At 34.5% G+C, this 13,651-nt stretch overlaps 1 protein-coding gene across 1 annotated transcript; it reads left to right on the top strand.

Moving 5' to 3' along the window:
* The first annotated feature begins 414 nt into the window (after window positions 1–414).
* Window positions 415–7,505, top strand: LOC121425518 (acyl-coenzyme A amino acid N-acyltransferase 2-like). The gene is made up of 6 exons (XM_041621595.1): window positions 415–1,029; window positions 2,258–2,539; window positions 3,330–3,517; window positions 4,967–5,181; window positions 6,091–6,196; window positions 7,385–7,505. The coding sequence occupies exons 1-6, from the start codon at window positions 828–830 to the stop codon at window positions 7,475–7,477; spliced, it is 1,086 nt and encodes a 361-aa protein (XP_041477529.1). The 5' UTR covers window positions 415–827; the 3' UTR covers window positions 7,478–7,505.
* Window positions 7,506–13,651: the final 6,146 nt, after the last annotated feature.

Here is a 13,651-nt window from a genome sequence, read left to right as displayed (position 1 = left end):
TATACCGAACTCTAAATGAAAGAACGCATATATAAACTTCAAATTTCATGAAACTCATAGTATGCTGTGGGATCGTTTGGGCGAGGGGCAATGCCATTTAATTTACCTGTCGGAAGAAAAATGGGTGCAAACCATATCAGACCACTATGTTAAAATTATTTATTATCATGTTGTAATTATTATGATGATGTAAGTTATCTATCTACAGGCGATTGGTTTTGAAAAAAAGTAGTAAAACTTATAAATTGCTTTGTGTTCTATTCTGGCGCGAATTACTCTTGTTTATTATAATTGCAATTTTATTATCATTATTATTATTGTTGTTATTATAAATATTATAATCATTATTATTATTATCATCATAATCATCATCATCATTATTATTATTGTTATTATTATAGCATTATATTTTTGTCTGCAGTTATCTGGTATCAGGAGTATATATCCCGGGTCATATATCTGCTCTTATTCCACATGATTCTCAACTTCAGATCCAGCGAGTCTCTCTTTATAGACCCAATCATGAGTACTTCAGAGTAATTAATTGCTATCCTTATATAAACTGAACCGATCATCAATACTTGCATCGTGTGCTATTTTCGCAAATAAATAGGTCTATACTTTCCATTTCCAGGTTATTACCAGTATACACAGTTCCGTGGTAGTACTGCACCCACAACACGGTATTCTCTCGTCTAAATTGGTCAATAAATTAATTTCATCAAGTTATCACTTACATTAAATACTGGAACTGAGTATTACCCGTATCGCAGAAATCAGAAGTCAACGGACTAATCTAACTAGAACCGTGTGAACAGATTGCGGTCATGGATCTCGATGTTGAGTCGTTTCCAAGGCTCCATGTTCTCCCGGCGTGTAGTCTGAACGATGAGGATCTTCACATCAAGGCCGTTGGTCTCAGGCCCCACCAGAGGGTCACACTACGCGCTCACGTTTATTCTGAATCAAGAAAACATCGGTTCGAATCCCATGCTCGGTACGAAGCAGATGACAGAGGAGTGGTGGAAGGTAGGGTGTATTGAAATTGAGTTATCATAAAAAGGACATTATTTATCATTAGACAAAAATCGTAAGGGGTGCCAAAAGCCAGGATCATAGAAACGCTAACTGATGAACAATAAGTATAGCTATATCTGAGGCAGTGCTTCCTGCTACATCCTTTCTGTCCCTTTTCTTACTTATTATCTCTCCCTCTATTTTGCATTTCCTTTCAATTTCTTCTCGAATTCTCACATGATCTCCCTCTATCTCTTTGAGATAATTTCTGATCGGCTGTACGTATTTTAGATTTAAATGCTACGTGTTTATTTTAACTCAAAGATGATTTTACGATTGAAATCGCTCAGAATTGGATTTGGATCCATAAGTCGGCTGGTCACTTACGATATCAGATTGACATTTATTTTAATTGCCAATAGAGCAAACTTCCATCTTTTGGTCATCTTTATATCAGATATACTCTTTTCGTATATATCCATTGATCTTGATAAAATGCCTGTCCGAAAATGGCCTGATTGCGATTGTCTCCTCCAGTGTACACCCGTGGAGTGTTCCATGAAAGAACTCGTGCGATTTTTTTTTATCCGTCAAAGTCTGTTTTATCCGATAAAATAATTATCATATAACAGAAATTAATATTAAACACAAATGTTTCTCAGCTAATCAAAACCCAAGGAAAGTTATCAGATCCAGGGCGGTGGTACAGAGAGGGAGAGAGAGAGAGAGGGGGGGGGGGGGGGAGGTGCGACCATCCAAATTATTTTCAGGTAGGAGAACATTTATCTATTTATTATGTCTTTATTCAACAGGGTAGCCCCATCAGTAATTACAATACTGTTATACTAGGAGGCCCTGCATAACATAAAATACATATACATAAATATACATGAAAAACATCCGAAGGTGATATGAAAGATCAGTACAAAATTATATAATATTGCATGCTACATGTCAACGAGTTTGGAAAGGGGGTGAAATCATTAAATACAAAAAAGAAGGAAAGAAAAAGAGAAGACAAAAAAACACGATGAAGAAAAGTGCGCGTTGGTCGTAAAACTACAGTAAATGTTAACCCTCCAATTAAATTTAGAATTAAAAAAAATCGTCTTACCGCCACCATGGCGCCGCCCCGGATTAGATCTTACTTGGAGGACAACCGGTGGTGGTATGCCCTCTGATAACGATTACTCCTGCTCACTTTCGATGGCATTCCCCCCCCCACTACTCCCTAATGCAGTCGAGAAGGCACCATCTCTTGGAGGAAGCTACCGGGGCATCGAACCGATGGGCTTGCTCTGGAGTCTAGAACCTGCACCAGAGGACGCCAGTAAGAGACCCCGCCTTGTCAAGCTCAACGTCCAGAAACCTTTCATCTACACCTTCCAGCTGATCGACGATGATGAGAATAAACTGATGCATTCCACTTCGGTCGAGAGATGGTATCTAGCCAGTTACGTAGAGAGGCATCTTGCGCAGCACGGGACTGCAGACGGGTGCCTCTACCTCCCCCAAAAGAAGGGTAAGTATTGGAAAAGTTTATGGTTAAACGTCCTGAAAAGGACTGCTGTGTTATCTTTCTTGGCTGATTGTTAGCTCTGAAAAGAACTTTTTATCGACGTTTCGATCAGTGTATATACTGGTCATCATCAGGATGATGATCTGCTAGAATGCTTAGGTATAGGATGACGAAACAGGCTGGTGAATAGAAGAGCAGGTGCCGAAAAGACCAGAAAGGGCCTAACTTGTAATTACTTTTCTTGTTGAATCTGGAGTTATTTAAAACTTGACTATGTATGTTGCCTGTAAGTTGTGAACACCTGCATCCAATCCTTGCTAATATAATTTTTAACTAAAAGTTTTATATAATTCCCCAATATTATCAATCTACAAATCTATGCCCTTTTAATTAAAAACAAATAAAGTTGAGAGGGCTTTACGGATATAGATGGAAACCTAAATTTTAATTTCTAAACAAATGAACGAATGATTTCATGAATTACTGAAAACGCAAAAGAAATGAAAGTTTATTGACTCAAACATTTCTGTTCATGCCATGGGTGCGTTGTGGTCTCGTGATTCTAGACCCCGTTCTAGCCATGGCGTGTTTTCCTTTAGCAAGAAACTTATTCACACTGCTGCACTCGACCCAGGTGAGGTGAATGCACGGAGTGACATTGACAAACTGGTAGCTCGAGCTAAATCCGGGGTCATAACAACAGTGTTCTGTATCCTTTGGCAAAAAAAACTCGGTATATATCAATCCAGCTACTTTATTATTATTTTCATAATTTTATTATTATTTCTTTAAGGTGCCTCGGATCCGCTGCCGGTGCTGCTCGATATCAGAGGTGGCGTGCCATTCTTGGTGGAAGATCGCCCATCCTTGATGGCATCTCATGGCTTCGCTGTCTTCTCCATCAATTACTTTAGAAAGATGATGGACGGGAGGATTGTCATGCATGATGAATGCAGATACTTTGACCTTCAGATATTCCTGGTAAATTAAAAGTTCTTATCGTAATCCTCTGCACAGAGGCGGCGCGTAAAGGGGGCTGGGGCGATGCCCTGACTTTGATTTTTTTTCAAGGAGAGAAAAGGGAGAAGAAGAGAAAGATTTTATTTTATATCTGCACTCAGCATAACTATGCAACATAACATCTAGGTGATACAATTAAGTTTCACAAAACAATTCAAGCAATATTATAGCAAAGCAATGAAAAATAAATACTAACAAGAAGCAAGATTCAATGAAAAGAAAACAGTTTATAAACGAATGCAGGAGACCGCCATCTTGAAAATGATGGCGGACCACTGTGGCGGACTCGTAAAATGGTACAAAGAGAAAGGGAAAGAAAGAGAGAGGGGAAAAAAGAAACAAAGGGAAAAGGAGCATCAATGAGAAAGGTTGCGTTACTTCACATTAGCCCTGTAAATATTTTTTCTGTACCATCTTGCCCCCTCAAAGAAAAACTAAAACTCTAGAGTAGCCCCTGTTATCTCATAAAATGAGCAGGTTCTTACAAATAATAATTTAGCGAGGTGGGTGCGACACCGCCCCGTCCCTCCGTAAAAGTGAATGGAAACAAGCAAAATGTTGACTGCTTTATATATACCGTTTGAATAAAATATATTTAAGTATATGTATGTACATTCTAAATTACCTGGTTCTAAAATAAATCCAGACCAAACGATCCAAATCTTAATTTAAAAACTTTTAGATGAAAAATGAACCTTTCAGTATTCGAATAAAATCAGGAATTTGATTAGTTCCTAATTACACTCTAAAACTAAATTCATGCGATTTACAACAGAATGAAATATATTTGTGAACTGAGCACGCGAGTACAGTATGATATTGTGACATACATATATATATTTGATTTTTACAACTCATTTATGTTCATAATATAATTAGTCAGCCTAATGTAGTTTCGACTCTTCAGGTGAATTCTGGAAGATTGCACTAAATAGCTTCAACTTTCAGTTTTCATTGCGCTGTACTAGTTCACTATTCAAATTGCAGGGAAATCGTGCTTCAAGATAGTAGCGGTACGGGGGGGGGGGGGGCAGTGTCGACAGATGCCATATTCGGGTCGTTTTTTCGAATCTTAAATTCCCGGTATAGACTTCGGTTTCCGTCTTGGTGACAAAAACAATTGTTCTTGTTGGTTTCTTTTTTTCTGTCTTTCGTTGTTACTTTATGGGAGTTCGAATCTTCACCCCTTTATTTGAGTATCGATGCTTCCAAAAAGAAAAGAATTTGTACAGCGATATATATTTGACTGCCCCGGGTGGTATTTACATTGTATTAAATGATTATATTTGGTTAAGTTTGAATTTTCGTTTGACAGAAAATAAGCTTGGAATTGAATGAAGAGCTTGATGATTGAATGAATGAACGCACAAAATATACATGTATAATGATTGATTAATCGGTTACTCTCAGGATCTCTTCGAGTATATTGCCCTGCATCCTCGACTTGACATCAACCGAGTCGGCATTGTGTCGTCATGTCTCGGGAGCGTCCTGGCACTTCAAGCGGCTGCCAGGCTGAAGGATCTGATTCCTATCCGATGTGTGGCTGCTACCGGCTGTTTGGACTTTCTTGGTTATCAGATTGGTCTCAAGCTACCCGACGGATCAACCATCGATCCTTACCAGTGAGCCGATTAAATACTATCCGATTCGGAATTTGGAGCACCTATTTATATTTTCAATAATTCAATATTGAAAATTGAAAAATAAAAGACAAAATAAGAGGGATAACAGAATGATATACATGTAGATAATCATGATGAAAAATGATGATGATGGTAATGATGATGATGATAATGATGATGATGATGATGATTTTGAAGAGCTAGGATGGCGACGGTGATGTTGGTATGTATTAATAATCTTCTTAAGTCGAAACTATTTCTGTGGGAACAATTTCGAAATGGGGGAAACCACAGATCTCTCTTTTCTCATTTGGACCTAAAAATAAAAGGGAGCGATGAAAGATTTACCAGAGGACAGCTCATGGAAAAAAATAAAATAAAGTGATAGACACGATAGACGTTGAATCTGAAATGGATGTAGAATGATTGAAATTGATGAAAATTCATAAAAAAGAAAAGTTAGCTCAGACATTTAAAATGTTGAGCAACATACTGTCCACTTTGTTTTGTAATGTTTATTGGTAAAAAAAGATATATATTATGGGCAATTTTTATCCAATTTAGCAAATTTACTACCCAAACATTCGTTCTTATTACCCTATTTGGACATATTTTAGCTCATAGTTGTGTGGACAGTATGTTGCCCAGCGTTGGTTAAAAATGGCCATTCTTTTGCCCAACTATTTTAAGAGTTCACAAGGTATAGAACAAGGTATAACAAATTACTCAATACAAGTAATTTTGTGTATAGATTCATCCAGTGGTTTGGGCCTAAAATGGGAAATCGCAATAAAAGTAATAATTTTCTTCAGATGAATCTGTTATTGCATTGGGCAATGCAGTATGTTCGTTATATAGGCCTACGTATATCCTTTGTTTTTGTTTTTTTACATATTCATGCACATGCAGAACTAATGATCATTGCGAGGTAGTCGAGGACAAAGATGGTGGTTTTATATGGCAGCTGAATGATTTCAATGCTTACGATAATCTTCAAGGTGACTTTTTAATACCGGTAAGGATTATGAGAATTGTCGAAGCTATATCAAGTAATTTTCTTCTGCAGGAGCGACACCATACACTCCAGGTACCACTTGGGGGGGGGGAGAGACAGGGCGACCCCCTGTGATTTTTTTTAACTATAATCCTCCAAAAAAGGAAAAATTGAAAAAGATAAAGGAGAAAAAATGGTAAAGCATAAAAAGAGATGCCTAGAACGCTTAAAGGAATGGTCCGGGCTGAAGATATTCATATCTTAATACATGGAGTAGAATTCACTGAGCAAAATGCAGAAAATTTCATCAAAATCGGATAACAAATATCAAAGTTATTGAAGTTTAAAGTTTAGCAATATTATGTGAAACAGTCGTCATGAATATTCATTAGGTGGGCTAATGATGTTACATCCCACTTTCCGTTTTCATATTTTATTAATTACATGAACTCATGTTTTTTTTTTTCATTATTTCATACTTGTGTGAACAATGTGTCTCCCTTATAATGAAATTTTTAGTTCTTGGAGGAAAAAAATTGAATAAACCTAATTTCATATAATAAAATACAAAAGAACAAGTGGGAATGTGATATCAACAGCCCTCCTAATGAATATTCATGACGACTGTTTTCACAAAATTAGTGCTAAACTTTAAAATTCAATAATTTAAACTTTGTTATTTTTCATCCGATTTTAATGAAATTTTCGGCATTTTGCTCAGTGAATTCTACTCTATTTATTAAGCAATAAATACTCTCAGCCCGGACCATCCCTTTAACTTTCTGATACCCATTTTGTTTGCACATTCAGAACTTTATATGTGATGAATGAGCAAAAAAGGAAAAAAAATGACGTCGTTGTTTGTAACTCATTCCCCGATAAACATATCCTTACGCCGCCTCTATCGTTCTCCAGTGCAGTTAATAGTAATATTTCGGTGTGTTAGTCCATGAAAACATATGTACTAGTAGCTGATATGGGCAAAATGTGCTTCTCGAATAAAATGAAACGGTTTAATCCGAATACGCCTACGACTATTTTTCGGCCTAGCACTGCAGAAGGTTTCATATGCTATTAATTTTTTTTTTATTTCTGGTAAACTGTCCAATATTTGACCCATATAACGTTTTAAAACTATCTTCTGAGTTTAGTTTGTTACGTTTAATTTTTTAAAAATTAAATCGCCTTTGTGTTTTTTTTTAATGAAAGGTGGAAGACATATCATGCCCACTGCTTTTTATCACGACGGGTGACGATCAGCAAATACCGTCATACAAACGCATGACAGCAGTAAGTATTTGACTTTTTTCAGGCAAGATTGGGGTATAAAATATAGACTTAGCTGTCTTTATTAAATATATAGAAACAACTTTTAAGGCTTGAATATTTGACAAAAGAGATGAAAAAAAATATCCATAAATTTTTGAGTTTTCGAAAATTGCTCTTAAAAACGTATTGCTGAGGAAGTTCCCAAATTACAAATAAGGAATAACACAAATCAAATGCAGTGCGTCCACAAAAAAGGAACTCGTTTTCAGAGATAGATTTCACAATTATAAAATATGTTTAACTATAAACTTGATACTTATGGTAAGAGTAGAATCTCGTCTGTAATTTTGAGACCGAAAGCTTAGCAAATCGTTCACGCATCGTTAGATTGCAAACAATAAATATTGAGGTATATAAAAAAGGAATCTATTCTCCGTCTTGATAATGTACTATGTAATATTCATAATTTTTTTTGTTTATGTTTTTATTGATAAATCATCAACATACAAATCATTTACATTAATATTCATAATGTTAACAGCATTAGGATAAGTCTGCTGCTATGCTTATACACTCATTTGTACTATCTAGATTCGATGTTGAAAATGCTCTTCTTTTTAATATAACCACACGCAATGTTAATATACTTCAGTATGCTCATAATACAGTCGCCGGGGTTTTAACTCGTTCGTCAAAATATCAACACATCTCACAAATTCTCCAAAATTTACATTGGTTGCCAATCCGTAAGCGAATAGAATTTAAAATACTTCTTCTCACTTGGAAAGTGTTAAATGGTTTAGCACCAAAATATCTACAAGACCTTGTCATGCCTTATACACACCAACTCGTAGCCTGAAATCATCACACCAGCAACTTCTAAAAGGGATGGTCCGGGCTGAATAGTAGAGCGGATTAGCCGAACAATTGTGCAAAATTTGACTAAAGCATGAAACTTTCACAAGTATTAGTATATGCCGTAAGATTTATTTTAAAGATGGGAGGTAAATTTAAAAATGCCATGGCAACGGAATAATTTCTCAAAAATGACATACATTTCCATGTAAATGGTAAATAAACATGAGAAAGATGAATAAAATGATAATTTTCAAGCTTCTAATTAAATATATATAAAATTTAGAAACATTCAAAATCAACAAGATAGTTCCATTTGGTACGTTGCCATGGCAACGGCTTGTTTTTCCCCAGAAAATAAAATTTTGATTAAAAAAACGTTGTAGAATATGATTTATCTTTAATTTCCCCTAATTTTACAGTGTTAAACAAAGATATTTTGGTTGCTAGATGTATAAATTATATCTCAAGCCAATGCCATGGCAACCAAATAACAACTGATTTACAAAAATAACATGGTTGACAAGACAATGGGCAGGTGGAAAAATCAACTGGAATTGACTTTATATGTATGCTTTAGTTTTGACCCCCTCGTTTGAACCAAAAATACAGAAAGTGTTCTGCAGGAGTTCTTTATAAAGATAAAACTTTATGTTGCATTGGTAATGCTTGAATTAAATTTAAAAAAACAATGTTGCAAAGATCCCGTTGCCATGGCAACAGCTTATTTCCCTCGAGAAAAGTAAAAATATTGATAAAAGTGTAGAATACATGTATGATCATCAGTCCATTTTCAATCATTTTTGAGGTACTAATCGGGATATGCTTGTGAGTAAATTTATAAATATAACATCTTAAGTCATTGCCATGGCAACCAGATAACATCTAATTAAAAACAACAACAACAACAGGGATGACAAGGTTATGGAAAGGTGAAAAGTACAATGAAAATTAACTTATATGTACATGCATAAGGTTTGACCTACTCAATTAATTTAGGGGAAATAATACAGTGAGTGTTCTGCATGAACTAATTGGAATGATACAGATTGATGTTGCCTTGGTAATACTTGAATTAAATAAAAAAAACAATGTTGCAAAGAACCCGTTGCCATGGCAACAGCTTATTTCCCTCTAGAAAGTTAAAAATATTGATAAAAATGTAGAATACATGTACACTGTATGATCATCATTCCATTTTCAATCATTTTTTATGTACTAATCGGGATATGCTTGTGACTAAATTTATAAATATAACATCTTAAGTAATTGCCATGGCAACCAGATAACATCTAATTAAAAACAACAACAACAGTGATGACAAGGTTATGGAAAGGTGAAAAGTATAATAAAAATTAACGTATATGTACATGCATAAGGTTTGACCTACTCAATTAATTTAGGGGAAATAATACAGTGAGTTTTCTGCATGTACTAATTGGAATGATTCACATTGATGTTGCCTTGGTAATACTTGAATTCAAGGATAAAAATCAATGTTGAAAATGGCCTGTTGCCATAGCAACGGATCATTTAGTACCAATTTTTATTAAAAGGACTATAGAATCTTATTTTTCTTGCATTTCCCCTAATCTTAGTGTGTTAAACATCGATATGTTTGGTGCAAAATGTTTAAATAACATCTAAAGCTATTGACATGACAACCAAATAATATCTAATTTACAAAAATATTGATTTGGATGACAATATCATGGACAGGTAGAAAATACAATATAACTCAATGTGTGAAAGGGTTGGCCAGTCATTTAATTTTGGACAAAAAATTTACTAAGTATTCTGCATGAGTTCATTAGAATAATAAATTGATGTTGCCTTGGTAATACTTGAATTTAATGATAAATATTAGTAATTCAAATGTTAGTAATTAAAATGTTCCCCTCCTCTCAGAAAAGTATAAGCAACTTTGATAAACAAAAACATGGTAAAATTTGATTTTTCTTTCATTTTATCAAATCATTAGGGGGCTAAGCATATATATCCGCTTGTTGTTAATATGTAGATAACATCTTCAGCCATTGAGATTAAGATGTAATTTATAAATACAAAAAAATTGTTGAAATGATAATGGTCAGGTGGAATGTAAAATAAAATTTTACTTAATCTACATAATGTTTGAACAGTCATTAAGTTTTGAACAAAAATTACAGTGAGTGTTCTGCATGAGTACAATAGCATGATAAAACTGATGCTGCCTTGGTAACGGTTGAACTTAATGATATCATTGTTTGCAAATGTGTGTTCGGTTGCCATGGCAACGGATCATTTTTCCTCCAGAAAAGACCATCTTTGATTAAAAAAAATACCTAGTAGAATCTTATATTTCATTTATTTTTACTAAAGTTAGGGTGCCAAAGATACGCGTACATTTTTGTTGTTTATAAATAACATATTGAGGCATTCATATTGCAATAACATAACATTTAATTTACCCAAAAAAACTATAGCTGACAAAATAATGGACAGACGGAAAATACAATGAAATTAACTTAATATGCACAAGATTGGGCCTGCTCTTTTACATGTAGTGTTATGCATTGTTCCATTAGGTTGACAAAAATACTTATGTTTTGGTAATGCTGAACATAAAGATGAATATCAATGTTGCAAATGGCTCCAGAAAAGTACAAATTTCGATAAAAATATGTTTATTTATTTATTTTTTCCCCTTTTAGGGGGGTGCTGAACATAAAAATGCTAAATGATAAGCACAGTCTTGTTTCATTATACATGGCATCGAAATAAGACCAACAAAACTCGTATCAGAGTTTTGTGGGCTCAAATAAATGCCAGAAACTCGATGCTGGACAATTTCGTTCAAAGTATTCGCAGGCGGCCATTAAAGCCTCTTGGGGTGATATGTGTTTTAAAGCTGTTCAACATATCAATATATAAGGGGATTATAGGGGTTGATAACTCAAAATCTTAGGTCTATGTAAGGAGTCGACATGGTCTTGATATCCAAATCAAGGTAAATACAGTAAATCATCTTTTACATGGAGATCATTGAAATCATGCCTTGTCTGACTGTTTTAGCATACTTGGCTTGAAATATGATAGCAAAGCACTATTAAGCATCATCTGCCAGGATATGCCTATTTCCTGCATATAAATATCAGAAAATTGTTACTTTTTGAAAATTCCCATCATTTTTTTTTTAATTCCTGAAAATTGCCAAAAATTAAAAAAATTCCCACAAAAGTCAAATTTATTCCCATGGAAAGTTTCCATCAAGAAAATTCCCAGTAATTTAGCAACCCTTCTCCCCCCCAAAAAAAAATCATTACTAAAAAAAATAAAGAGAAAGTGAAAGAGAGATGGATGAAATATCATTTTACGAATAATGTACCCAAAATGAATTTTTTTGCTCTGTCGCTGGCTCGGTGAGAACATTTTAAAGTAAATTTTGCTCGATACGTCATATCTGGCCCCCTCAAAATTACACTGCTGATTTTGACGAAGAAAATTTTGCAATACTGTGATAATTTTTAAAGTAACGTTTGAATCTATTCAACACGAAGTTTAATCTATTCACTGGTTATTTTACATGAAAAGTAGACTGGTCAAATACAATAAAAATACCCTTACTGGTTGAAAGGTTAAAAATAATTTAAGCACTCAAGGGTGTTCCAAGATGATGCCCTTACTGGCTGCCGTGAGCTAAAAATCCACAATTTATCCATCACTTGATAAAATGGCTTTAATTTGGTTTCTATTCATTGGTTTTAAGGATAGTACATTTGGCCAAATACAAGGACAGCCAGTGGTTTGGAATGTCCAAAAATCCAAGATGGCTTCGAAAAATTGAATCTAGAATGGTTGCTGATACCTAAAGCGTACATAGCTCATTTCATATTGGCCTAGAGGATGATATATTGGTGTCTAAATCATTGGTTTCAAGAGTCTAACAATATTAGGACAAGTTACAATGACAGGTGTGTTTGAAAATCCAATATGGCTTCCAAAAACTATTCTAAAATGGTTGCTGATACTTGAAAATGGAATAGCTCCTTTTATATTCACTTGTGAGATATGATTTTGGTGTTGAAACCATAGCTTCAAGAGTCAAATAATAAATTAGGATATAGTTTGCTCAATATCTGTCTGGGGAATATGATTTGTTATTTCAAGGGTCAATACATAAGGACAAGCTACATGGACAGTCAGTGGCCTAGTATGTCCACATTTCCAAGATGGCTTACAAAAAAGGTTTTGTAAAACCATATCTAATGTTACTTACAAATAAACATTGGTTGTTCAATATCTGTCTGGGGAATATTATGTTGCTGTCTAAACCATAGTTTAAAGGGTCGTGTAATGCATTAAGACAAGTTACAAGGACAGTCATTGGTCTGGTATGTAAAAAAAAACGCAAGGTGACTTACAAAAATGACTGTTTTTAATCAAATTTGACGTAGATCATTCTATATCCGCCTGTGAAATGTGATTCTGGTGTCTAAACCATAGTTACAAGAGTCAAATAATAAATTAGGACATAGTTTGTTCAATATCTGTCTGGGGAATATGATCTTGATGTCTCAACCATTATCATATAACCATTTTTTAATGCATTAGAACAAGTTACAAGTTACAATGGAATGATATGTTAAAAATTCAAGATGGCCTCCAAAATGGGGTCTAAATTGACTGTTGTTACTTAAAAATGGACATATAGTTCATTACTAATACACATTGGGGATATGATTTTGGTGTCTACAGAAGTGTTTCAAGGGTCAACTAATACTGTACATTGTGTCCAGTTGAACAGACAGTCAGGCGTCAATATTGTGTCCAAAAATTCAAAGATTGTTTGAAAATGGGGGTTTTAATGTTACTTAAAAGTGGACATAGTACATTAAATACACATTGGGATGTTGTTTTGGTGTCTACACTAGGATTTCAAGGATCAAATGATACGTTGGGACTGGTTACAATGATGTATAATTGTCCATTTTGCCTGAAAATCCAAGATGGCTTCCATAAATAGATTCTAAAATGGCGACTGTTACTTGGAAGTGGATATGATATCCACTTGTGAGAATCTACCTTGGATTTTGGACAAAATTGAAAACTAACCATCCTTGTTACTTGTCCTAATGTAATAATGGACCCTTCATACCACAGTGTAGACACCAAAATTGTTTCTTACAGGTTTTATGAACTCTGATAATTTTTGAGTGATAGAAGTCATTTTGGATGCCATTTCGGAAAACCCTCTTGGATTTTTAGGCAAAATGGACAACTGGATATCATTGTAACAAGTCTAAACGTATCTTTTAAAACTTGAAACCAAAGTGTGAACACCAAAATCAGTTTTCCTTGGTGGATTTAAAT

The sequence above is a fragment of the Lytechinus variegatus genome, chromosome 12, assembly GCF_018143015.1.
Source record: "Lytechinus variegatus isolate NC3 chromosome 12, Lvar_3.0, whole genome shotgun sequence".
NCBI lineage: Eukaryota > Metazoa > Echinodermata > Echinoidea > Temnopleuroida > Toxopneustidae > Lytechinus > Lytechinus variegatus.
This window is presented reverse-complemented; position numbering and strand designations above follow the sequence as displayed.